Source organism: Chiloscyllium plagiosum, unplaced genomic scaffold (genome assembly GCF_037043375.1).
Source record: "Chiloscyllium plagiosum isolate Xiang-an unplaced genomic scaffold, Cpla_swu_hap1 HiC_scaffold_30, whole genome shotgun sequence".
NCBI classification, from domain to species: Eukaryota; Metazoa; Chordata; class Chondrichthyes; order Orectolobiformes; family Hemiscylliidae; genus Chiloscyllium; species Chiloscyllium plagiosum.
The window spans coordinates 26,238,520-26,265,776 of NW_028270168.1; the positions used below are offsets into that span (position 1 = coordinate 26,238,520).

General features: G+C 39.1%; 1 protein-coding gene and 1 long non-coding RNA gene across 3 annotated transcripts in view; one reads left to right on the forward strand and one right to left on the reverse strand.

Annotated features, from left to right (window-relative positions):
• Positions 1–5,174: 5,174 nt before the first annotated feature.
• Positions 5,175–18,561, reverse strand: syf2 (SYF2 pre-mRNA-splicing factor). 2 transcript variants are annotated; one of them, XM_043717651.2, is made up of 7 exons: positions 18,528–18,561; positions 16,787–16,885; positions 14,256–14,381; positions 12,370–12,487; positions 8,597–8,687; positions 7,075–7,173; positions 5,175–5,951 (listed from the first exon to the last, which is right to left on the reverse strand). In XM_043717651.2, exons 1-7 carry the CDS (start codon positions 18,543–18,545, stop codon positions 5,786–5,788), a joined length of 717 nt encoding a protein of 238 aa, XP_043573586.2. In that variant the 5' UTR covers positions 18,546–18,561; the 3' UTR covers positions 5,175–5,785. The 2 variants fall into 2 exon arrangements, with proteins under 2 accessions (XP_043573586.2, XP_087832956.1); XM_087976830.1 differs by lacking the exon at positions 18,528–18,561 and adding an exon at positions 17,782–17,862.
• Positions 18,562–18,698: 137 nt separating this feature from the next.
• Positions 18,699–27,257, forward strand: part of LOC122563646 (uncharacterized) — a 50,159-nt gene continuing 41,600 nt past the window's right edge. The window contains exon 1 of the long non-coding RNA XR_006315680.2: positions 18,699–18,896. This is a non-coding gene — a long non-coding RNA (uncharacterized LOC122563646). The remainder of the gene's footprint in view (positions 18,897–27,257) is intronic.

A 27,257-nucleotide genomic window follows, 5' to 3' on the forward strand; every position in this document is an offset into this window, starting at 1 on the left:
TCCTCTACGTTTTGTCATTTATATAAATGATTTGGATGCGAGCATAAGAGATATAGTTAGTAAGTTTTCAGATGACACCAAAATTGGAGGTGTAGTGGACAGCGAAGAAGGTTATCTTAGATTACAACAGGATCTTGAAACGGGTAAAGGTGGATAAATCCCAAGGACTGAGGAGTGGCAGTTGAAGTTTAATTCAGATAAATGCGATGCACAGGTAAATTGGATAGTGAATCAGGTGTTTGGTATGCTTTCCTTTATTGGTCAGAGGATTGAGTACAGGATTTGGGAGGTCATGTTGCAGTTGTACAAGACACTGGTTAGGCCACTGTTGGAATATTGCATGCAATTCTGGTCTCCTTCCTATCAGAAAGATGTTGTGAAACTTGAAAGGGTTCAGAAAAGATTTACAAGGATGTTGCCAGGATTGGAGGATTTGAGCTATGGGGAGAGGCTGAACAGGCTGGGACTGTTTTCCCTGGAGCGTCAGAGGCTGAGGGGTGATTTTATAGAGGTTTACAAAATTATGAGGGGCATGGATAGGATAAATAGACAAAGTCTTTTCCCTGGGGTCGGGGAGTCCAGAACTAGAGGGCATTCGTTTAGGGTGAGAGGGAAAGATGTAAAAGGGACCTAAGGGACAACTTTTTCACACAGAGGGTGGTACGTGTATGGAATGAGCTGCCAGAGGATGTGGTGGAGGCTGTTACAATTGCAACTTTTAAAAGGCATTTGGATGGGTATATGAATAGGAAGGGTTTGGAGGGATATGGGCCGGGTGCTGGCAGGTGGAACTAGATGTTGGGATATCTGGTCGGCATGGACGGGTTGGACCAAACGGTCTGTTTCCATGCTGTATATCTCTATAACTGTATGACTAATTGGATAAATTAAAATGAGGTTGTGTCTAGGGCAGTTGCTTAGAAACTGCTGTGATGCACTGGGGATGATGTCATTAGAATTAGAATTAGAATTAGAAATAGGCTATCCTTTAATGTCACATATACAAGTACAGAAGTACTGGAATACAGTGGTTTACAATATTGCCCCAATATTTACAAAGGTTTACAATATTGCCCCATATGGCAGCATCTTGGGTACAAAGTACCTCGATACAGATCTTAGATACAAAATACAGAAATAAAGCGGAAAAGAAAGGAAAAATTTACATTATACATGACATCTATTGTGATTTGAGATGGAAATGCCAACTGCTCGCTTACTTAAATGGGAGATGGTGTTGGCGAGAAAAAGAACGAAAACCAACCAATGTTTTCTGTGTCCCAGTCAGTTAAGGAGGACAGTTTATAAATAATATCAATTGAAATATTGTATGCTATGTTATTTTAAAAAGTAGTCAATGTAAAATTGTCATAGGCTTGAACTGCCAAATGAGGAATCACTGTAACTATTGTACGAAGGAATAAGTGAGGACTGTAGTTGCTGGAGATCAGAGTCAAAAAGTGTGGCACTGGAAAAGCACAGCAGGTCAGGCAGCATCCGAGGAGCAGGAGGGTCAATGTTTCAGGATTCCTGATGAAGGGATTATGCCTGAAATGTCAATTCTCCTGCTCCTCGGATGCTGCCTGACCTGCTGTGTTTTTCCAGCACCACAGGTATTGTACAAAACCTGACAATGTAGTTGTTTAGTATGTGGGTAGTATATTTTATATGTATTTGAATTTTTTTATGGTCATTTGTTGAACACTTTTATTTGACATGAGTTTTAAGAGTCTCAATTCAAAAGTGTGATTTGGTTATATGAAAGGTATTGTATCAGTATAAAGCAGATATTTTGTATTCGTTTTCCCCTATTTTGCTGCCACTTTTCAATGATTTACAAAAGGTTTGCATCCAAATAAATTTTGTAAACAATTACAATTATTCTGTTAATTTTCACTCTATGTATTCAGACCCCCAAGTAATACAGCTGCCAGTCAGGTGAAATATAACATTCCTGGAGAGAACAGAAGAAGTAAGAGCAGCAGTACCTGCTCCACCATACAATAACATCATGATTGATCTGATTGTCACTTTCATTCCATTTTCTTGCTTGTCCTGCCCTGAACCTTTGCCTATTTTCCTTGCCACATTATAGTCCATTTGCAACCATGTCTGTACATGCTAATTCCTGAGGTCAAGAAAACATACTTCAGCACACAATCCTTGCAGTTTCAGAATTCAATAAACCATCAAGCTTTTATTCAACTGCAACAATAACCAGTAGAAGTTGACCAACAACCAACCTGAAAAATGTTGTATTGTTCCAATCCCTTGAAGTAGAAGCTGGGAGGGAATGTTGCCTGTGAGTCTGAAAGGTTTAGTAATGAGTGCCATAAGCATCAACCATATGGACTTGTTAGCAGAACAGATTGGTGCTTTCTAAACCTCTTCACTCTGTGACCTCATTTCAAGACTTGAAAATTGTTGCAACTCCTTAATGTGAACCGTTGAAACTTGGGCACAACTGTTTTAACTTGGCCAAAGGTCTACAGTAGCCATTAATGACCCAGGGTGAGTTTTATAACCTTAAGATCCCACTTGGAGTTCTGACCCCAACTTTGGGAAACTGTTTTAACTGGTTGCTAACCTGTAATAAAATATATATTGTTAACTGGGCCAAGCACTGGCAAATGATACGAGAGTAGGCTGGGATATCTGGGTGGCATGGAAGAGTTGGACTGAAGGGTCTGTTCTGTGCTGTACGTCTCTTTGACTCTATAAGTTTACATTAAGAAGTAGTTTTCCTCTACTATGTGAAACCAAACAAGCTGTGTAGATTCCTACATTTAAAGATGATGGTGGCAGTAAACTTTGTCATGAGCTGCAACTCCTATAGCATGGTGAGATGGCATAGCCATACACGTAGGAGAGATGTCCTTCTTGCTGATGAACACATTTTCAGTCATATGTTTTTCAGAAATGGTTTTAGCAGTTGAGCTCCAAAGTGGCATTGAATCATCATATTTGGCCCTCCCTAAAATTGCAATAAGCTTCTTCAAGATTGCTATGGATATGCCAATTCTATTCAGCTATCATAGAGCAGGATTTTGACATTGGAATTTAACTGACATTAACAGAAAATGACCTGGAGTTTGCAGCTGTATTAATAGCAAAACTATTAGTGTTTGCCATCATTACAATTATGGAACTGATAGCAACGTTTGACATTAGCATTTGCAGTTAAACATGGAAAATTCATAAGTTGCTATCAATGGATTCCTTGCCCCTTCACAGGGATGGCTGTGAATGCTTCACATGGAAACCTGGCGTAATTCACATGGTGTAAATGTTCACTTTTTATGCTTTATAGTCTCTATGTCTTGTAATTGTATTGCTACTTCCTCCCTCAATGCTGTACCAGAGCAAGTTGTGGCTTGAAAAGTGAAGGATTATTAATCCACACCAGAAGTCATTAAACTTTTGTAAATGGCTTTTACTGGTAAGTGCTATTGATTCTAAAATCTGGGATCATATTAAAGTTAAGAATTTCAGATCATGGGGACTTATTTGTAACATGGACACGTGAAGATGTTTGTAGTTCAGAAGCCAAGCATTTTAACCTCAGGAAATTGCTGGAGAAGTTTTGCAAAATAATATCCAAGGCACGATCAGCTTGAGCTCCTTCACTTCTGATCTTGCCGACAACACAATATCTGGAATGTTTGTTGAGGGTTACATCTTGTTTAATACAGCTTGTAACTCCTCAGAAACAGTCTGTGTTAGCATGCAGCAAGATCAGGACAACATTCAGACTTGGGCCATTAAGTGGCAATTAACATTCATTCCACAAAATAATAGGTAATACCACTTTCAACAGCAGAGAGTCTATCACCGTGATGACATTAAATGCACATTACTTTTACAGAATGTCCCATCACCATCCTGAGGTTGAAGTAAACCAGAACCTAACAGGACTATGCATATAAATAGCACCTGGAAAACAGGGCAGAAATTGAGAATTCTACATCGTGACATTTGCCTGCTGATATTCCAAAGCGTATCTAGCATCTACAAAATGTAAATCAGTACTGTAATGGAATGCTTTCCACTTCGTTGATAAAGAGAGCTTCAACCACACTTGAGAAGTTCAACTCCACAAAGCAGTTAACTTGTTTGAAATTCATCTCCCAGTTTAAATTTTACCTAACCCCCACAGGAATATTGCAGTGTCAGTAACATCCAAATAACTACCATCTGGAACAATTATCAACAAACTATAGTTCATGCACGTCTCTTTTTGCATCTCAGTTGCAGCTTCCAACTTTTATCAGCCACTTTGCATTTCATGAAACAATCCTAAAACTGAGTAAATGACAGCACAGAGAAATAGGAGACAATTTATGACTTCCACAGTGAAATGGTATTAAATAATTTTGGTAAATTTTATTGGTGCTAAACAAAAACAGCACCACGAGCTTAAAATAAATTGATTTGGGTCACATCTACACACAATAGGTACAATGTGTTCAAGGGTTGTTTCACAACTGACACGTTAGCTTTATCATAGCTGAACACAATTATTTTGTATGTTGTATTTTTATATGACTAGAATTTATGGGCTGGAAAATGACTTCATTCTTTAATTATGATCTTAACACAAATTTAACAATTTTGCTGATTACAAACATGAAAACAAAAAGCATTTATTTTTCGTCAATTTTGAAAAAAATAAGTAGGTAATTGATGTTTTGTTGCTGTGCTGTCTTGAAAAGTTTGCATTTTAGGCAAAGTCCTAAAAAGAGGGACAAGGGAAGCTGAAACATAGGAACACCATTACTTGAAAGTTACAAATTGCCCTGACTTGAAATTATGTTGCTGCTCATTCATGGTCACCAGATCAAAACTCTGGAACACCCTCCCCAATAGTGGGCATAACCATACCCATGATTTTATGTGGTATGGTGACAAAACATCTGAAAACAAACCTTCCAGCTCAACGAGCACACCTACATCCAGACCTCAACCTGAGCTACAAATCTTCTCGAAACTTGCTAATACCCATCCTACACAGACAGCGATGAAAGCTCATCATTACCTTTTTGAGGGTAATTCGGGTGGACTGTCCTTGCATACCCCACAAATGATTAAAATATAAGTCTCTTCCAAAGAACTCTATAGAAAATTTATTTGAATCCCTTTCAAAATTTGAAAATAACTTAGGAACATGTACTAAGTTAATGTGAAGCTTATTTAATCTGTACAACTTATCCATACACTATTACAAGGATATTTACATTGAATAAATTTTACAGAAAAACAAATTTTCGACAGCAAAGATTGGTGTCCAGTGCCAATTGTTTTCTGTTGAATATATTTACAGAAGCTTTACATTTGTATTCACCAATATTTTGTCAACGCTTGCAATTAAAATAGTTCCATGACTGATAAAAGCAAGCTTTATTCAACAATGTATCCTCAATCTTCATAAGAAGCAAAAAATGACTAAGACTTTGACAAAATCATCTTAGACATCATACCAAATTCCTTTTGAATAACGAATAGATAACAAAAGTCAAACAATCTTGATTGCTTGATAATCCAAAACAAGTCACAAAAAACACTCTGCATGGAGACATAATCTAGGATGACATTCTCAACATTTGCAGTCATCAGAAAAGCATATTCCAGTAAATGATATGACATACAGACACTCTGTTAGAGATCACGAGTGATGTTCATTGCATTAAATATTTTGTAACACCAGTAAAAGGTTGAATTTGTACATCAGTCCAGGATAAAATCATAATCTCTACACAGCATACAAGCGTAAGCAATTTGAATCTTTTCAGACAGCAGTTCCTCTCTCCAAATTCTGCTTGATCTCTGCAGTGTATTTTCCATAGAATCGTTCTGCCTTCTTATTAAAATTGGCATTCCTCTCATTAATATAGTCAATGTCAGCATCATCATTGTAACGACGACGTCTGCTGTATTTGGCACGCTTCTCAATTCTGGGAAGAAAAATGAGGTACATTTTATACTACTGCAAATAACAACACAAAGCAGAATGATATACCAAAAAACTGTCCAGGAGAAACTTCTGTCATCTGTGCTGATTTGAAAGGTCTCATTGATGCCAACACTACTGACAGTATTCTTGGTAGAAAGATGTGTATTTACAGACAATACTATTTCATGACTACTCAACACATTCGACATACATAGGAACTGCAGCTCTTAGTATCTCAATGGAATGCAGTTTCTCCAATGGCTCCCAAAGGAGACATTGTAAGTGAGGTACTGACACTCGGAAATACTTTGTGCAACCTGTCTGACTGCCTTGTATTCTGACAGTCTGGTTAGCTCCTGAAGCGTTTTCATTCAATGGCTGTAATTAGAATTTTACAGGGAAATTTCATTGGAATGGGGGTGGGGAGTACTTTCAGAAAAGTACTCCTATCACGACTGTAAAAGAACAAGCTTATTTGTTCCAGTTCAGCAACAGCCTCATGGAGACTCACTGTGTTGGGTTTCCTGGCCGGAAAAGACATGCTTGAATAATGTATTCAAGGGATTTGTTTCCCGACAGCTGTCATTGAGACGAGAGGAGGAATTAGCTCCTTCTAGAGCTCTGGATGCCAGCCTTGGCACCGGGAAACAACTTTAATATTCAGAACCAGCCAACATCCCCATAGGGTCTGTCCAGTAATTTGATGCACATTCCTCACCAATCCACAGATCAGAGCAACATGGAAACTGGGAGTCTTCCAGCTAAACACAGACACATCAGGTAGGATAAGTAATTTAAAAAAAAGTCACCAATCCCTGGCAGCATCTTAGAGAACAGTGCAAACTATTATAGGCCACACCTAGATTATCTATAATCATTGTCTCGTCACACCTATTGAAATTTACAGTTAGGTACAAGTTGGTTAAAACACAAGATAGTTCAACACATTCATCAGCACCTTATAAGTTCCTAACACAGCATTATCACAACTAAACCATAACTATTAGTTTATATCAGTTATGTATGCTACTATTCTGTCTTTCCAGTTCTGCAAAATTAATTCCTTCTGTATTAGTTACATTTTACAAACACAGATTAGGCACTAAAGTTATAAAAACACTCACTGCTTTTCAACATCTGCCACCAGCCTGTCCACACCTGCTTTGGATGGAACATGAGTTCCATGTATTAGACTGTTTGCAGTTGCGTAGAACTCCTCCCCACTGTTGGAAAGAAATACAAAAGCAATCCCCTTAATACAATGAGAAATGTGATTTAACATCAATAATAATTTTAAAAAAGCAACTAATGATATCAGTTCTTCCACTGTTTGAAAACCAAGTGAAATGTGAACTGTTCATGAGAAAGGAAAAGTACTTCCTAAATAGAAAGGTTTTGCAATTATCACATTAATTCAAGCCTAGCAGAAACCCACAAAACAACTGCATTCAAATTAGTACCTTTACTGCACAACACCACTTCTTTAATATCAGTATTTCTAGTTATCCAAACCCACGACCACTTCTTTCCAGTAGGGCAGCAGATGCACAGAAATGCCACCATCTGCAAGTTCCCTTCCAAACCACTCATTATTGTGACTTAGAAATATGTTATCATTCCTTCTCTGTCTCTGGGTCAAGATTGAGGAATTCCCTCCCTAAGGCATTGAGGGTGTACTTACAGCACACTGACTACAACTGATCAAGAAGGCAGCTCACCACCACCTTCTCAAGAGCAACTAGGGGCAAGCAATAAATGTTGGTCAGCCAGTGACACCCACATCCCATCGGTAAAATTTAAGAACATCCAAGTCACTGTGTCAATGGAAGCAAGTTATAGCTTTCTTAGTCACTAAAGAACTGAAGGTCTCAGGCAAACAATAACGATTTTGAATGTAACCTGCGGAGAGTTCTTTAAAGTCTAGTATAGATGCAGATTTATCGACTTTGTGCACAGCATTTGGTCAACAACAAATATTAGTAAGTTCATGAGAACTACTTTGAAATTGAAAGTTTGTAACGTAAATGAGGATATAAGATGGAGTTGAGCCAGGGGTAGGGTAACAGGTAGCTAAGTGGGTCATGATAAAATATGCCAGGTGGGTGACAGGGCAGAGTGTATCAGATGTTGTTGGGGGGCAGCATTTGGACGGGGGTGATGTTGGTGGGGAAATATGTGGGCTGCGGCATCAGCTTCCTGTGGGTTTGTTGGTTTTCTGGCAGGTAGTTGAGGGGGATGTCAGAGTGATGAGGGATTAATTTTATAATTAACTAGGAGTTAGAGCAGGGTTTAATCCTGGTAATTTATCAACGCAACTAAATTAGAATCATGTGGAGTCACACGGGACCATGTTGGTACATTCCAAATGCCAGGTAATTGCCCATTAGATGTTATAACTTCTTGGACAAGAGAAATTTGACATTCCACAAAATATAAAAATTAGCTTTTCATGATCATTGAGGGTATTTATCTATAAATAAGTTAGTACACTTTTAAACTCCAGTTACAACAAATTCAATAAGGTATATCTTGTTTAAGTGTTATAATGATAAGTCTTATCTTTATGGTTAGTGGTTCTATATCACATTTGCCTTTATTTTCTTCTTTTCTTCCCTGGTCAGTGAACAAATTTAAAAAGTGACTCACGCATCATCCTTCTGCTGGTCATATGCCTCCAAGTCTGGTTTAATCTGCTTCACTAATCTCTGATATTGGCGGAACTGAGCAGCTGCAAAGTCTGGAATAAAAATATAAACATTGTCTAACCAGCACCTAGATCATAAATGAACCAAGTTTGTGATAATGTAATTAAACAAAACATTACAAAATCTCACACTTCTTTGTTTACAAATGAAAAAGGCTCAGCCTGGTAAACCTCAGAGTGTTCCTGAAATGTAAGACTGAAATAAAATTGTCACCCCAGAATTCTTTGTTTTACAATAAAAGGAAGTACAGCACAACTGTGATGGATTCAACAATCATTTATACAATCAGGAGACTCATACAGTACAGAAGCAGATACTTTGGTCCAACCAGTCCATGCCCAACATAATCTCAAACTAAACTAGTCCCACCAATCTGCTTCTGGTGCATATCCCTCCAAACCTTTCCTATTTATGTACTTATCCAAATGTCTTGTAACTGTGTAATTGTAACAGTGTAATTACATCTGTGCCTGCATGTACTGCTTCCTCATGAAGTTCATTCCACTGCGAACTGGTTTCAGTGCAAAAAATCTGTCCCTCATGTCTTTTTTAAATCTCTCTCTTCTCACCTTAAAAATATGCCCTCAGTCTTGAAATCCCCCATCCTAGGGAAAAGAGACCCACCATTAACTCTATCCATACTCATGATTTTATAAACCTCTATAAAGGTCACCTCTCAACCTCCTATACTCCACTGAAAAAAGTCCCAGCCTACCCAGCCTTTCTTTGCAACTTTAAACCCTCATATCCGGCAACATGCTGGCAAATCTCTTCTTAACCCTCCCTCGCATAATAATATCATTCTTCTAACAGGGAGACCAGAACTGGTCACAGTACTCCAGAAGAGGCCTCACCAATGTCTTGTACAACCTCAACATGCTCTCAAGAGTTTGAAAATACAAGTTATATTTAAGGCCGCATCAGAGTATTTGGTAATGAATCACATGCCTTTAAGTGATATTCCTGAATATCTCTACAATAAGTTGCTTGCTAGGCCATTTCAGATGGCATGTTATAGAGTTAAAAGTTTGGTTAGACAGGGATCCTGTGACTATACCTTTAAGAGTCTTAGAAATGTACAGCATGGAAACAGACCCTTTGGTCCAACTCGTACATGCTGATCAGATATCCCAAACTAATCTAGTACCATTTACCCGCACTTGGCCCATATCCCTCTAAACCCTTCCTATTCATATACCCATTCAAATGCATTTTAAATATTGCAATTGTACTCACCTCCACCACTTCCCCTGGCAGCTCAGTCCATACACGTACCACCCTCTGCGTGAAAATGTTGGCCCTTAGGTCCCTTTTATATCTTTCCCCTCTCACCCTAATTCTATGCTCTCTAGTTCTGGACTCCCCGACCCCAGGGAAAAGACCTTATCTATTTACCCTATCCATGCTCTTCATGATTTTGTAAACCTCTATAAGGGCTCTGACACTCCAAGGAAAACAGCCCCAGCCTATTCAGCCTCTCCCTGTATTGCAAATCCTCCAACCCTGGCACTCCACTGGTCACAGGCCTCCAGTCTGAAAAACAACATTCCACCACCACCCTCTGTCTTCTAACTTTGAGCCAGTTCTGTATTCTGAATAGTTCTCCCTGTATTCCATGAGATCTAACCTGGCTAACCAGTCTCCCATGGGGAACCTTCTCGAAAGCCTTACTGAAGTCCATACAGATCACATTATTCTCTCTCAAAACAAAACTCTAATCCACTAATTACTCAAAATCTTTTCTGAACCCTTTCAAGTTTCACAACATCCTTCCGATAGGAAGGAGACCAGAATTGCATGCAATATTCAAAAAGTGGCCTAACCAACATCCTGTACAGCCGCAACATGACCTCCCAACTCCTGTACTCAATACTCTGACCAATAAACGAAAGCATACTAAATGTCGCCGTCACTATCCTATCTACCTGCGACTCCACTTTCAAGGAGCTATGAACCTGCACTCCAAGGTCTCTTTGTTCAGCAACACTCCCTAGGACCTTACCATTAAGTGTATAAATCCTGCTAAGGTTTGTTTTCCCAAAATGCAGCATTTATCTGAATTAAACTCCAACTGCCACTCCTTAGCCTATTAGCTCATCTGATCAAGGCCCTGTTGTAATCGGAGGTAACCTTCTTCGCTATCCACTACACCTCTAATTTTGGTGTCATCTACAAACTTACTAATTATAACTCCTATGTTCATATACAAATCACTTATATAAATGACGAAAAGTAGTGGACTCAGCTCTGATCCTTGTGGCACTCCACTGGTCACAGGCCTCCAGTCTGAAAAACAACCCTCCATCACCATCCTCTGCCTTCTACCTTTGAGCCAGTTCTGTATTCTGAATAGCTTTCCCTGTATTAAATGAGATTTAACCTTGCTAACCAGTCTCCCATGGGGAATCTTGTCGAACGCCTTACTGAAATCCATACAGATCACATTATTCCCTCTCCAAACAAAACTCTCATCCACTAATTACTTATAATATCCAGTTCTCACCCAATTATCCATTCATTAACATGCCACCATGTTCCCTCATTTCATTTGGTTATATTTTGGTTAGTGCTGTATTTTGTTTTATAATTCATCTGTGAAGCACATTTTATTAAAGGTGCTACGTAAATACAAATTGTTGCTGTTGAGTTTACCGTGCAGATCTTTATCCAGATCATAGCAGCTGTTTATGAAGTAGTAAAGGCAGAAGACTAAGAACAGGTTTGTTGCCTGTGCTTTTAGCTACTGAATGATGCTTGCAGAAATTTCAGTAACAATGAGTCTAATACAGATATCAAATCAGGTGTTTTATAGAAACAGTTCTTTCCATTCTTACACTGAATTCCAGCAGAAAAGTTACTAATTAGGATGTTTGAAGATTTTCTCTAAAAGTGGTTGAACCATACAAACCCAAGTTAATAATTTGCGCTGGGTTAGCTGATCTCAATCAGTGTAGCAATACCCCTGTTACCATTAGCTTCAACATCTCAAAGGAAATAGCAATAGAGGGAGAATAAAGCAAGGTAGAGTTTCTCTTTCAGATTCAAGTCCAGTGGCTCCTACAGTCTATTCTGACATAACGCAATAGCTCTGTTCCCGTGAGATCCCGCATTATATGAAAATTGTGTATTAGCAGTACCATTTAAAGCTATGGAGCCGGAATCACACTGTAGCCAATACAGATAAGGAAAGTTCACCTTCTGCAAATAATGGTCTAAATTCTTCAACTGCGAAATGTGCATAATAGCAGATCCGACTTTATTTGATGCAGGCACATGGGTGCACTGGGGGACAGATAGGTTCTGAAAATACTCATTGTTAAAGTTCACACATGAATAATAACCACTAAGTGAGAATAGCCACAAAGCCACACACCAGCAAAGTGAGAAGGCCTTTAAGAGACAAAAAGTGGCAGAATTTTTTTTAAAAAACTTCCTGCACTCTAAAGTGAATTGAATTATTTTTAAAACAGTAATACACTGTCGGAATCACTAATTTATTCTGGGCTGTACCAATGTTTTTCCAGTCTGATCCTTTGGAGCATGCTGTCTAGAAAAAGTGGGCAAGGACATGCTGCTATAGTACCAGGTGGTCATCAAACAACTCCTTGAAAACCATAGTATGTTAAGTTTGATAAAAATCAAAATATTTTTGCAGAGTTATTAATGGACAAATGACACTATTTCAAGCAGTGAATAGTTACTGAAGCCAAGTACCTGAAAAACCTGGATCGGAATTTTTCTTTTTTTTCTTTCTTTCCCATCGCTCTGCATCATCAGCACTTATTTCCAATAGTTTAACTCGTTCATAATTTTCTCCCTTTTCCAGACACTCCTATAAGGTTAAGCAGGAAATAGAGATGGAAATCACTGCTCTAGAATCATTATACATAACTGTTTCATGCTGAGGCACTTTTCAGTTTGTCAAAGACCAAACAAATATGCTCCAATAACTTAAAGGCAAGAAACATTTAGTTTTACGCAAGAGTTAAAAATGTATTTACTGCTCTTTGTTGTGAAAATAATATCAGGCTAAATGACGTCCCTCTGTGGGAATCAATTTTAAGATTTAATTTTATACACTTGCTGAGAAAGATTGCATCGGACAGATTGCATGGTGGCATCCCTAGACCTATTTTCACTGTGGCGTTTCTCCAGTTACATGCAACAATAGTACTCATTCTACTATAAACATCCGGATTGCTGATACTGTAAAACAGACCTTTAGCAGATTAAATACCCAACTGCACTTCATAGTTTGATTACTTCCAAGATTCCCATTTCAGTTTACTTCATAATGAGATATTTAGAGATGTATTTGAGTGAGCTGATTAAACACAAATAGCAATAACAATACAATTCCTGCCCCACAAACATACAATTTATATTTTTATGTAATTTCTGTATTAGAAGTAAGAGAATTGCATTTAGAGTCCCATATTATACTTCCGGAGGAATGGGTCCAAACTTTCACACAAAATGGATTTCTTTGTATTTGTGATTGCTATATTGGCAAATGTGAAAGCCATATTGACAAAAAGCTCTGCTTTTCTTGGGCAATGTCATTTACTTGCCATTTAAGTAGCTAACAACCCAAAATATTGATATACTTTATAATCTCATACTTTCAAGGAATGCTTAAGGTTAGCATAAATGCTGGTTTAGTGACTGGTAAACTGAAGATGGTACAAATTTCATAATTCTGAGTTAAAAATTCAAACAATATTTTTCCAAATGGTGAGATGCTTTGTATCACAAGATCAAAGGGAACTTTGTTTTGAAAATTAAAAAAACTTTAGTCCTTAGCCTCCAATTTGTGAATTGCTACAAAGGACTTAGAGTCATAGAGATGTAAAGTACGGAACAGACCCTTTAGTCCAACTTGTCCACGCCAATCAGATATCCCAACCTAATCTAGTACCATTTGTCAGCACTTGGCCCATATCCCTCTAAACTCTTCCTATTCATAAACCCATCCAGATGCCTTTTAAATACTGTAATTGTACCAGCCTCCACCACTTACTCTGACAGCTCATTCCATGCCTGCACCACCCTCTGCGTGTAAAGGTTGTCCCTTAGGTCCCTTCTATATCTTTCCCTCTCACCCTGAACCTAAGCCTGCTAGTTCTGGACTCCACACGCCAGAGAAAAGACCTTGTCTATTTATCCTATCCATGCTCCTCATGATTTTATAAACCTCTATGAGGTCACCCCTCAGCCTCCGACACTCCAGGGAAAACAGCCCCAGCCTATTTAGCCTCTCCCTATAGCTCAAATCCTCCAACCCTGGCAACGTTCTTGTAAATCGTTTCTGAACTCTTTCAAGTTTCACAACAACCTTCCGACAGGAAGGAGTCCAGAATTGCACGCAATATTCCAAACGTGGCCTAACAATGTCCTATACAGCCGCAACATGACCTCCCAACTCCTATACTCAATACTCTGACCAATAAAGGAAAGCATACCAAACACCTCCATCACTATCCTATCTACCTGCAACTCTACTTTCAAGGAATTATGAACCTGCACTCTGAGATCTCTGTTCTGCAACACAGAACTTGACAGTTCAGATACTCAATGAGAGATAAAAATATTGTGGACACCTTTTTTTTCTCTTCCACTTTCAGCTCCCATTCCAATCGTGCTTTTTTAGACTCCCAGTTAGCTGGTAATTTCAGGATTCTGTCCTCCTCTGCCACTGCCTGATGATTCAATTTCCGAGATTCATTCTGGGAATAAAGGAACAAAGACTTTTGCAGCAAGAATTTTTAAAGAACCTGTGCACTGTCATAACACGATAATTTTCCAAATTCATACTTAAAAGGAGGTAGCAGTCACAACAATATTAAACTACTTGCAATTTGATCACAGCAGGTAGTTACCAGAAGGACAACAGAAAAGCTTTGGGAATATCTTCAAATAATCACTGAAGAGGTCAAACAGCTCCATTTACAATGGGAGCCCCCGATTTGTGACCAACTAGAGTGAAGAATATTCATGTTGAAATCCAGTGAACTGATTTAGAGACTTTATCAGGAACCTACAAAGCCAAAGGCAAGACATCAGAGAACACACAAACCTCCCAGTCCCAAATCATCTACCGAGACTCCAAGCATCAACTGCATCACATACAGTAGAGTCTGCAGATTAAACAGAAGACCATAAGATGGTAGAGCTGAGGTAGGTCTTTCAAGCCATTAAATCAGCTCCGCCACTGAATGAGATCACAACTCTCAACTTCTCTTGCCTGGCTTTTCTCCATAACATACGATTCCCTTACTAATTGAAAATCTGCCTATTTCAGCCTTGAATATAAATTAATGACCCAGCTGCAACAATTGTGATAATAATATTTCATAGATTCATAACCCACAGAGGGAAAAAAAAAGTCTTCCTCATTTCTTCTTGAATGGGCTATTCCTTATACTGAGATTATGACCTCTGGTACTAGACTCAGAGCAAAAACCTTTCTATATTGATCTTGCAAGCCCCCTAACAATTTTATATTTTTCAAAAAATTCTCCTCTCAATCTCCTAAACTCCAATGAGTGCAAGTCCAACTTACCCAAACTTTCCTCCTAAGAAAATCCCTCCACACCCTACGTAATGAACTTTCCCTGGACTGCCTCCAAAGCCAGTATCTTTTCCTTATATAAGGGGACCAAAACTGCTCACAGTTTTCAGGTGCAATCGGACTAGTCCTCTGTAAAGTTTTAGGAAGATCCTACTACTTTATACCCCCTTCCTTTTGAAATAAAGGCCAACAGTCCATTGGCATTCTTTATTACCTGCTAAATTTCAATCCCTCCTTGCTGCAGGTTTCTGTAGTCTTTCGCCATTTAAACAAATTCAGCTCTTCCATTCTTCCTGATAAAGTGCATAATCTTACATTTTCCCACATTATATTCCATCCACCATGTTTTTGCCCACTCACATAGTCTACGGGGCAAACAGGCAGTTTATCACCCTCATGACTTACCTTCCCACCTATTTTTGGGTCCTCTGCAAATTTGGTGACTGCACATTCACTTTCCACCAAGTCATAAATATATATTGTAAATAATTGTGACCCCAGCAACAATCAGTATGGCAGTCCAGTAGTTACAGGTATCCATCCTGAAAATGTCATGTTTATCCCAATTCACTGCCTTCTATTAGGCAGCCAATCCTCTAAAAATATTAATGCTAATAAACATTTTTAATCACAGTTCAGAGGTCAGATGTTAGGACATTATTGCTGTGTCACAGGAGCCTTTACCCATGTTAATGTACTACCTGCAATGTGTGGGTTCTTAGCTTGTTAAGTGGGCTTATGGGTGGTACTGTATTGAACGCCCTTTGGAAATGCCAACATATTAATGCATGGTTTTCCTTTATCCATTCTCTTTGTTAACTCTTCAAAGAATTGCAACAACATTGTCTGGCATGATTGTCCCTTTCTAAACCAAGTTGATTCTGCTTACTTATACTGTGCATTTCGAAATGCCCTGATATAACACTCTTCATAATAGGGTCCAACAGTTTCCCAATGACAGATGTTAAGCTAACTGACCTATAAATACCTAGTGTTTGTGCTTCTCCCTTTCTGAATAAAGATGTTACACTGGCAGTCTTGCAAGCCTCTATGACTACCAACACATCCACTACCTCTGTAGATACTTATGCTAAAACCCAAGGATGCAAATCCATCAGCTTCAGGGGGCAAAGGTTTTAGGTTTGTGATCATCTTACCAATAGGATCCCAAAATGTTTGAGTTACTAGCAACAGCCTTCCCAATTTCAAAACAAACTACTGCACAGCAGATTGGGGAATATCTTCTGCTAACAACCACGTGATCTACATTACCTATGCTGAACATAAATCAGCAACAATGCACAAACAATATGACAATGATCAATTAAGAAGTACCATATACTTTAACGAGTTAACATGACAAGAAGACGGTCCCAATATAACTTACCTCTCAGTAATCAAAGGAATTTTATATACAATTAAATTCATACATATTTCTCTTATTAGCTGATTTGCATTGATTTAATACATTTAGTAGCTACTGGTTGCTTTTTCCATTAAAAACCAGCTCAGTCATTGAGGTATACAAGATACTACATAATGTAGTCAGTGATTTCTCACCCGCTTAAGATGCAGATCTCTGAATCTCTTCAGTCTTTCCTCCCGTTTCTCTGCTGCTGAAATTGTAGGCTCTCCACTGCTACAAGGAATGTCCTGGACCTGCAGATATTAAAAAAAAACAAAATTCAGGCAGAAATTCAAACTTATTTCTAAAATAAGATAGCTTCCAAATGTAGTTTGATGCAGAGAAAACCTTGGATAAGAAAGTAAACTCATTGTGTTCACTGAAAGTCAGTGGTTATAGAACACAGGTAGTGCCCGGGGTAAGAAAGGCCAGGATTCTACAGGCCAGTACAAAGAACAGAAGTTCACAGAAAAAGTCAGAAAAGGACAATTGTATGTACTTAACGGGGTCTGTCATACCTCTGTGAATCCACAGAGTTACAAAAAATAAAGGAAGTAGTATGTCATGCAGATCATTGACCCTGCAGAATAAGATTCAGGCAAATCTTTGGTGTCAACTCCAATTTCCTGCCAGTATCCAGTTTTAATTACTCCCTTAAGAAACCAAAAAGCTACACGTCAGGCTTGAATATACTTAATGTAAACAACTACAGCAGTCACAGGTACAAAATTCCAAGAACTCAGAATTCTCTACACGAAGTAGTCATTCTTCATCTCAGTCTAGGTGGCTGACCCTTTAACCTGAGATTACATAGCTGGCACTCAAACCTGCATTGTCTGAGGTACTATACAAATGGAATTTGTTGACACACATCAGTGGAGAACCATTAAAGTCAGTAAAGCTCATATCATTATTAAGCATTCAAGCCTAATGCCCATATTTGAGACCTGTAGAATGCAGCTTATCAATCAAAGGTATTGTAAAGGAAAAAAAATCAGCAATGCAGTCAAACAGGCTTTATTGTGTATTCAATATCAGCCTGGATATTTTAATTAATAGTATAATGATTGGAGTTTCTTTTCTTTTCCTGACACATTCTGGTAATTAGTATTCTTTCACCACGGGGCAGCACAACGGCTAGCACTTCTACCTCAAAGCGCCAGGGTCCCAGGTTCAATTCCAGCCTCGGGTGATTATCTGTGTGGAGTTTGCACATTCTCCCCGAGTCTGTGTGGGTTTCCTCCAAGCGCTCTGGTTCCTCCCACAATCCAAAGATGTGCAGGTCAGGTGAATTGGCCATGCTAAATGGCCCGTAGTGATAGGTGCATTCGTCAGAGGGAAATGGGTCTGGGTGGGTTACTCTTCAGAGGGTCGGGTGGACTTGTTGGGCTGATGGGCCTGTTTCTACACTGTAGGAAATCTAATCTAAACAACAAGCCTATTTTTGTAAATATTAGTGTATTTATTAGGCCATGAGGATCACCGCCGCTATCGGACACGCCATTGTTCTAAACTCAGAAAGAACTGCGGATGGGAGGGGCGGATCTGAAACAAGGTAAAAACAATGACTGCAGATGTTGGAAACCAGACTCTGGAGTTAGTGGTGCTGGAAGAGCACAGCAGTTTAGGCAGCATCCGAGGAGCAGTAAAATCGACGTTTCGGGCAAAAGCCCTTCATCAGGGATACAGGGATCTGAAACAAACACAGAGGACGCTGGAGAAACTCAGCAGGTCTGGCAGAAGCCGTGGAGAGAAAAGCCGAGTTAATGCTTCAGCTCCGGTTACTCCTCATCAGAACTCAACATCACTACTCCATTAGCGTCTCCTCCTCCTCCTTCCACACACTCCAGAGCCGACTCCAGGCAGTACTCGGCAGGGACCGCACCTCCCCCTCACCTCGCTATCCGCCGCCATCTTCCTTTCGCTGCCGCCCTGTGCGGAAATGACGCGATAATCGAGCGCCGCGGCCACGTCACCATGAGACGGTCGGTTGCCATGGTAGCGCGTGGCCTTCGAGGTGGTCCGGCGGCGGAGGAGAGGGGAAGAGGGACTAATGTCCCGGCGAGGAGGAGGGTGCAGCACCGGGCCAGCGGGGAGCTGCCGAGTCCCCCTACCCCCGGGGTGGGAGAGATGGACCGCCCCCACCCCCACCCGATCAGCGTGAGGAGAGCAACAGCCCTTCACCATCTGCACAGCTCGATCCGCATTGACTGGAGTGACCCTGGACAACAACAACAACAACAACAATATACACATATAATACAGGTACCGAAACTGCCCGCAATCTGACATTCCAATTAAAAACAAAACACGGCTGGAAATGCTCACCAAGCGTGCCTGCACCTCTGGAGTTCTGACTGAAGGCCAGCCTTAACCTCTGCCTCCCTCCGTGCTGACTACCACATCTTATCTTTATATTTATTCCTCATAGTCACCGCTTCACCCTGAACCGTTCTGTTCTCTCAAATCCAGCTTCCAAATCATGTCCGCTCTCAAAGGTTGACAATGGAAAAAGAAACTGCACTGAGGATATGTCCATAAAATAAAATGCTTATAGTTGGACATGTTAAAGTTAGTTGTGAGCAAGATTCTACTCCAAAACTCGTTTGAAGCAATGATGATCTGAGAAATAACTAACAGGATTTGCTTTTCCTTTTTGGGGACTGTGGTGTCTATTATGGAACTGACTTTCAAACCAAAATTATTGTTGACAGCACAGAGACATTTTAAGTATGAAAATGAAGTAGTTGTACAGGCTTGTTTTGTCAACTTAAATTGTGTTCCCCATTAATGCAATCAAAGGTTAAATTATTTTAGATAGAGTCATACAACAAGGAAACAGACCCTTCGTTTTAACTTGTCCGTGGTTTCCCAAACTACGGCACGGTGGCACAGTGGTTAGCACTGCTGCCTCACAGCGCCAGAGACCTGGGTTCAATTCCCACCTCAGGCGACTGACTGTGTGGAGTTTGCACGTTCTCCCTGTGTCTGCGTGGGTTTCCTTCGGGTGCTCCGGTTTCCTCCCACTGTCCAAAGATGTGCAGGTTAGGTGAATTGGCCATGCTAAATTGCCCGTAGTGTTAGGTAAGGGGTAAATGTAGGGGTATGGGTGGGTTGCGCTTCGGCGGGTCGGTGTGGACTTGTTGAGCCGAAGGGCCTGTTTCCACACTGTAATGTAATCTAATCTAATCTAATCTAAACTGGTCCAAATTGCCTGTGTTTGACACACATTCCTCCAAACCTCTCCTATTCATGCACTTGTCCAAATATCTTAAATGTTGTAACTGTACCTGCATCTACCACTTCCTCTGGCAGTTCATTCCATATACAAACCATCCTCTGTGTGAAAGTTGTCCCTCAGGTCCCTTTTAAAATTTTCTCCTCTCACCTTAAAATTATGCACTCTAGTTTTGAACTCTCCAATCCTATTCACTTTATCTATCCCTGTCATGATTTTACAAAGCTCTACAAAGTCACACCTTAATCTCCCAATCTCAGTGAAAAATGTTGCAGCCTATTCACCCTGTCCATAACTCGAATTGAATTGAATTGAATTTATTGTCACGTGCACAGTGAAATCTTTGTCTTGCGAGCAATACAGGCAGGTCACAGAGTTAAGTAGCATAGATTAGTAAATAATAGGTAATCAGCAGCAAAAACAAAAGCACAGGTACAGGCGAATGTTAAGAGTTTGTGATTCCATTCAGTATCTAACAACAGTAGGGTAGAAACTGTTTCAAAACTGGTTGGTGCGTGTGTTCAGGCTTCTGTACCTTCTCCCCGATGTAGAAGTTGTAGAAAAACATTGCTGGAGTGGGATGGATCTTTGAGAATGCTGGCGGCCTTTCCTTGACAGCGGGCCTGGTAGATGGATTCTGTAGATATGAGATTGGCCTTTGTGATTGTCCGGGCCGAGTTCACCACTCTCTGTAACTGTCTCTGTCTCTGATCTTGAATAGTACAGTTGCCATACCAGATAGTGATACATCCAGACAAAATGTTGGCAAGGGTATTTGCCATCATGCCAAATTTCTTCAGCTGTCTGAGGAAGAAGAGACATTGTAGAGCCTTTGTAACCAGTGTGTCCCAGTAGCATCCTTGTAAATCTTTTCTGCAGTCTTTCCAGTTTAATAATATCTTTCCTGTAGCAGGGTGACCAGAACTAATTTGATATAGTTTTTAATATGTAGAGCAAAAATACACTTAAACTAATAAATGGTATAGCAATGCAGCTAAAGATAATAATTGATAGAAAGATGAGAACCCTACATCTCTTCGTCAGTTATTCTAAATCAACATTTCCAGTATTTCAGAGGTATTTCAAGTACTTTTATCAGTTACAGAAATAAGGAATCTGACCGTATCGATTTGCAAAAAAAACCTGCTCTTTCTTGAAACAAAGCTTTCAGAGAGGCAACTTAGAATAACTCCTAAGACCCCATTGATGCAGCACGTTTTGAACACTGAGTGAAATCTGACCTATTGTGCAGTGCCCATAGCTCATGTGCAGAAATAAAAGCCTCTGGGGCGACCTCTAGGCAGTTTAGGAATTTTATATCAGAAAGATTTTAACCTAGAAACATTGGACATTAGGATGAAATTGTGACAATATTAATTTTACTTCCTTACATATAGTTCAATAACATATTTAAGAACTGCAGGTCAGTGGTGCCTTCTTTTTCTTCAAAATATCTCATTTCTACAAGTGCAATTTTCAGTCGCTGACATTATCTGAGTTCACTTTACAATAATTTAGCAGCAGACAAGAACAATCTCAAGTTTACAGGCAGTATCTTAGATTTTTAAACTGAAATAGAATTGGAACTCCTCTTTAGACAGTCTTATTATGAAGATACGTTTCTATTCCCTCATATCTCTGACCCTAGGGCCCCTACCAAATATTTACTCTATGTTTGTTGAGTTTGAAACCAAAAAAGAGAAAATGCTGGAAAATCTCAGCAAGTCTTGCAGATTCTGTAAGGAGTGAAAAGAGCTGACGTTTCGAGTCTAACTGACCCTTTGTCAAAGCTGAGCTTCCTGAAGAAGGGCTTATGCCCGAAACTTCGATTCTCCTGTTCCCTGGATGCTGCCTGACCTGCTGCACTTTTCCAGCAACACATTTTCAGTACAGGTGGAAACAGCCTGTAGAAGATTAACAACAGAACTCATGGAAGATATTTTTCAATTGAAAAGCCATCAGCTCAGGTTTGACATGATAGCCCATTGCATGCACTCACAGCCATCTTTGCCATTGTTAAAGATGGCTTACTGATTCAATATTAATAAGTAGTTGGCGGAGCTAATGTAATTATGAGTAGTGAAAATAACTAGTATCGATTTTCTGGAGTCACAGTTATGTAATGACAGCTGGAAGATGTGAACAAATAATGATTGAATAATAATAGTTATATGTATTAGTTTAATGCGATTGGACAATAAAGTCATATGTACTTACTTGGAATATAAACTATGCAAACACGTGTATGGGTAGAATTATAGGTGAGTAAATGTATAACCTCTTGACTGGAAATTATTATCTGTAAGAATAGTGGTTAGGAAGCTCTGTAAAACTGCTCTTCAAACCTTTGTTCTTCTAATAAAGGTTTGAACAGTATGTCATTTTTTGAAGTGTACATTTCCCATGCATGAATAAAAGTTTTAACATAAAAACCTGAGTTCTTCTGGTTTAATAGAAACAAAGGATTAACTCACCCTTTCAGTGAGAGATTCCATTTTCAATTGCTTTATCATTCCCGTATAGCTATAGATGTGATCTCATGCTCCTTGACACAGAACAAGAAAATAGGCAACTCTCTGGGATGGTATATTTTATTGCCAATTGCTTCTGAGACTTTCAGAAGTATTGAACATCATTGATTGGCTGATTTCATCTCTCTAAGAGATTGACTATCAATTTTCTGTTACTGGATTTGGTCACCACAGTGTAGAAGTAACTGAACAGTTAGTACTGAATACAGAGATATAGATTAGAGGAAATCAAACATATTGCATTTTTTATTTTAAATTTATCTAATTCTATTTTACACTGTCCTGCAGATTCTCACATTTTCCTAGGGGACAGTTCCACAGTTCTGGTTGCTGTACAGAGCTTTGTTCAACTTGTCATATATTCACATATGAACTTTGGTACTAAATTCTGATAGCACATTAAAATAATGGCAATATTATAGTTAAGCCTGATGGTACCCTATCTGGCATCAACATGCATAGTTAGAACTGGAAGAGTTAGATAACACTGGATGATTTTCTTATGTAATCCAGAGGTACTGAGGACCAAGATAATTGTCTTTTCTGAGATCATAATCCCAATAATGTTGAAAGTTTCTACTAGGTGTCTGTTAATGATCCCCGTTCAAAGGAGTCCTAACATTCTGAAGTCCTCAACCTTGGTATATCCTGGTAAACCACAATGTCTTTCTAAGGCCTTTGCATTCTTTCTAAAGTATGGTATCTGTAATTATCCACAATTCTCCAACTGCAACTTAATCAGTGATTTACAAACTTAGAACATGTTCTCTGCTTTTTTTTTGTTATCAGTTCCTTGATTTAGAAACTTAAGCAATGCATATGACTTTTTAATTATCTTATGAATTTACCCTATTACCTTTTAAGCATTTGTATTTATACATTCACAGAGTCATGGCAAAGAACGAGACCAATCAGTAAACTGAGTTCATGTCAGCTCCCTGTAGCTCCCTGCAGTGCTCCGAAAGCTAGTGCTTCCAAATAAACCTGTTGGACTATAACTTGGCCATGTGTGATTTTTAACTTTGTCCACCCCAGTACAATACCGGGTCCTATCACTCTATTGCTGTTTCCTGGAAGTTAATTTCTGTTAAATGCCTGTCCAATTAAAAAAAAAATCTCTGTTTTCACTTTATAGACACCGAATTCCAGGTATTTGTCACTTGTTGTATAAAATGTTCTTCCTTACAATCCTTTCCACCCCTTGCCAAAAACCTTAATTCTGTATCCACTCATCCTTATACAAACAGCAAAGGGAATAGATTTTCTGATCAACCATATGTATGTCAATCACGATTTGGAGGTGCCAGTGTTGGACTGGAGTGGACAAAGTTAAGAATTGCACAACACCAGGTTATAGTCCAAAAGGTTTATTCGGAAGCACTAGCTTTTGGAGCGCCGCTCCTTCATCAGGTGGTTGATAACCTTGCACATACATGAAAAAAATTAAAAGAACTGTAGGCGCTGGAAATCAGAAACCAAAACAGAAATTGCTGGAAAAACTCAACAGGTCAGAACATGTTCTAAAGAAAGACCCAAAGCAGTAATTGTGCTTTCTCTCCAAAGATGTGCCAGACCTACTGAGTCTTTCCAGCAATTTCTATTTTTATAATGTGCATTTCCATTTGATCTACCTAGCTCTTTTGCTCCAAGTAGAACAACCCTACTTTCTCTAGCCTAACCTTGTAGCTAAATTATCTCATCCCAGGAGCCATTCTGGCAAACTTCCTCTGTTCTTCAAGGACTTTCACATCCTTTCTAAAATGTGTTCACCAAAACAAGGCATAGTACTCAGTTATGGCCAAGCCAAAGTTTAGTAAGGGTTCTGTATAACTTCTGTCATTAACTGCTTTTGTATTCAATACCTCAATTTATAAAGTCGAAGATCCCATGTACTTGCTAATGACTCCCTGTGTCCTTCCACATTCAAAACCTATGCCCATGAACCCCCAGATTCTGACTTCTCTCCACACTTTCTGAACTATATCATTAAGTATAGATTGCCTCTCCAAAGCCCTTTTGCCAAAATACAATTAACATTCACACCACACAAGTGCCAGACAATGAACATCTTCAGTGAGGGTGAGTCTGACCATGACTCCTTGACATTCAAAGGCATTAACTGAAATCATACTATTGACATTCTGGGGTTACTATTGACTAGAAATTGAACTGGACCAGCTACATGAATACACTGGTTACAATGACATGTCAGAAGGTGGGACTTCTGCAGCAGGTAACCTCCCTCCAATCTCCCCAAAAGCTAGTCCATCAAGACATTTTAGGAGCCTGATGGAATACTCCACTCTTACCTGGATGAATACAACTTCAGCAACACTTAAGAAGCTTCACACTGTCCATGACAAAGCATCCTGCCTGACTGGTACCCCAGCCAACACTTATTAGTCACTCCCTTCACTATTTGACAGCACAATCCAAACCTGTGACCTCTACCACCTATGAGAATGACAACAACAGAGCATTGGGAATGTGAACACCTGCAAATTGATGTCCAAGAAATGCATCAATCTGATTTGGAACTATATCGCTAACTGTCACTGAATCAAAATTCTGGAAATCCCTTCCTAACAGAACTGTGGGTGTCCCTCTACCACAAGGACTGCACCAGTTCAAGGAATTGGCTTCTGCCTTCCCAAGTGCAAACAGGGATGAGTAAGAAATCCTAGCCTAACCAGTGATGCCTGCATCTATTGTTACCATCAACAAATTCACACAACCCTCCAACGAGATTTTACCACTTACAATGAATGAAAATATATCTCTATATTACATTCCATGTGTCACTCATCAACCCATTCTGCTAGCCCATATATGTCTTGTTGCAAATGGATTGTTGACATTCTTCACTGTTTACCATTCCTCCAAGTTTAGTAATATTAACAACTTTTTGAAATTTTACTTTGTAATGTAATCTCTAATTCATTATATATCACAAGCAGTGCTCCTTGCACTGATTCTTGAGGAACCACTAACAACCAACTTCCATTCTGAAAAACATTTCAGTTTTTTGTCCTTGAATCAATTTTTGATTGAAGCTGACACTAACCATAATCCCTGAGACTCAATACTTATGGCTTCATAAAATCTATATAGACAACATCCACTATATTTCCTTCATTGCCTCATCATGATGTTATTATATGAAAGCAAAAGTTATGTTCAAATGATGTATTCTGACCGCAGTCAAAAGATACTTGGGGTGGTAGAGGAATGTCTTCCTCAGTTGACCAATAATGAGCCTAGAGTTGTCTCTGCCATGCTCACCGAACGTATGGAAAGTTTGCCCAAAGACAGGATACGTAACATTTTTTTTGTTTTGCTCCTGGTCTCACCTTAGCCCTGAAATTCTAATACATCACCCAGGTGGTGATGTATTATATGGGCCACCTGGAAGTGCACCTTCATTTGTAACATTTTGAGATCAGCACCACTTTGTACTGAGTCCGGAGTATCATCCATGGCTATCTATCTTTGATCACAACTCTACCATAAGATTTTTACTAATGGGACATAAAATTGAGTACAACCTTCCTTTTTTAATTGGAGGAATAAAATATTTTTAAAGATTGAAAATGATTAGATTACAAAATGTGAAGAACAAAGGACTATGATTTGATAATTAGTCAGAGAAAGAAATGCAGGGCTGAGAAGAGATAACAGGGAAATAGGGATAATTGTATAGTCCTTTACAAAAAGCGGATACAGGCTACATGGTTCTACTTCAGTACTGTATTATTCCATGATTCTATTGTCCTGTAGCTTTGTCTACATTCAACCTCCTTTCATGGTGCATATTAGGGTTATTACTGGTGGATAATGCTTAATTACCTGTAGAGAATGAGGAAATCTTTGTTACCAATTAGTGTCTGTTCATACTCACCTCTGTCATATTCAAATATGTCTTCTGAATCTGAGAGACCATGTAATTTCCCAGAAACTAGCTCTAATTTTCATTGTCTAAGTGGAAGTAAATCCCACTGAAGGAACAAAATTAATCCCATTAAACCAATCTTCTGCAGAATTCCCTTGTGGGCAGCTTTGGTTGCATTCACATACATCTCACAGACAGTAAGGCCCTGATAAAGTAGTGCCATGGGTAGGAGCTGCTGATGGATTCTCTGACAGCTTTAAAAGCTATCACTCACATACTTAAAACCCATTCAAGAGATCAGGTTGACAAATATTGATAAATGATTTCCCGGAATTACATTGAATGGCATACCAATATATCGACACAACTGACTTCCACATTTAACGCTTCAATCTCTCTGTTTAAACTTCAGGGTTTAAGGGTATAACTTATGTTTCTACACAATCAAATATATATGCTGTTTCTGACTTCTCCATTTCCATTGAAATGCTGAGGTTCTCGGTGATAGAATCATAAAACGGTTGCAACGTAATCACAGAGAAATATAGTATTAGCATAAATGAAAGATATGACAAAATGAAATGATTTATGGAGACTTTGTTTTATCAATGAATTGTGTCGTACAAATCAAATTATATTTACTACTGGATAAGAATTAATTATGTGATTGTCTTGATTTTCATAAACAAAATGGAAAATCTTCCATAAACTGCAGTAGGGATGGGTTATAATTGTGGTATTCAAGGGGAATATGAAATAGGATACATATATTGATAGGCAATTGATTGAAAAGGATGCTTATAAAATAACACTTCTCATGATGGATCAGTAATGAGTGGAGTTGAGGATTGATCTTTAGGTGAAGTTGTAAGATTGGCACTTTGTGTTATGAAGATGGAAGTTCTCGAGAATGAGAGGCCAGGGGCACATGAGAAAACTATTGGCAAATCCCATGTTTATGACTGTTA

Bases quoted from the DNA above. Each gene is read 5' to 3' on its own strand.
- syf2 (XM_087976830.1), bottom strand. From the start codon at position 17,847: ATGTGCAAACTCCACACAGATAATCACCCGAGGCTGGAATTGAACCTG. The intron at 16,886-17,781 runs GTAGAAGTGCTA...TAATATCTGCAG, and splicing joins TGGGACCCTGGCGCTTTGAG to GTCCAGGACATTCCTTGTAG. The intron at 8,688-12,369 runs GTACTTGGCTTC...TTTTTATTCCAG, and splicing joins TTCCGATCCAGGTTTTTCAG to ACTTTGCAGCTGCTCAGTTC.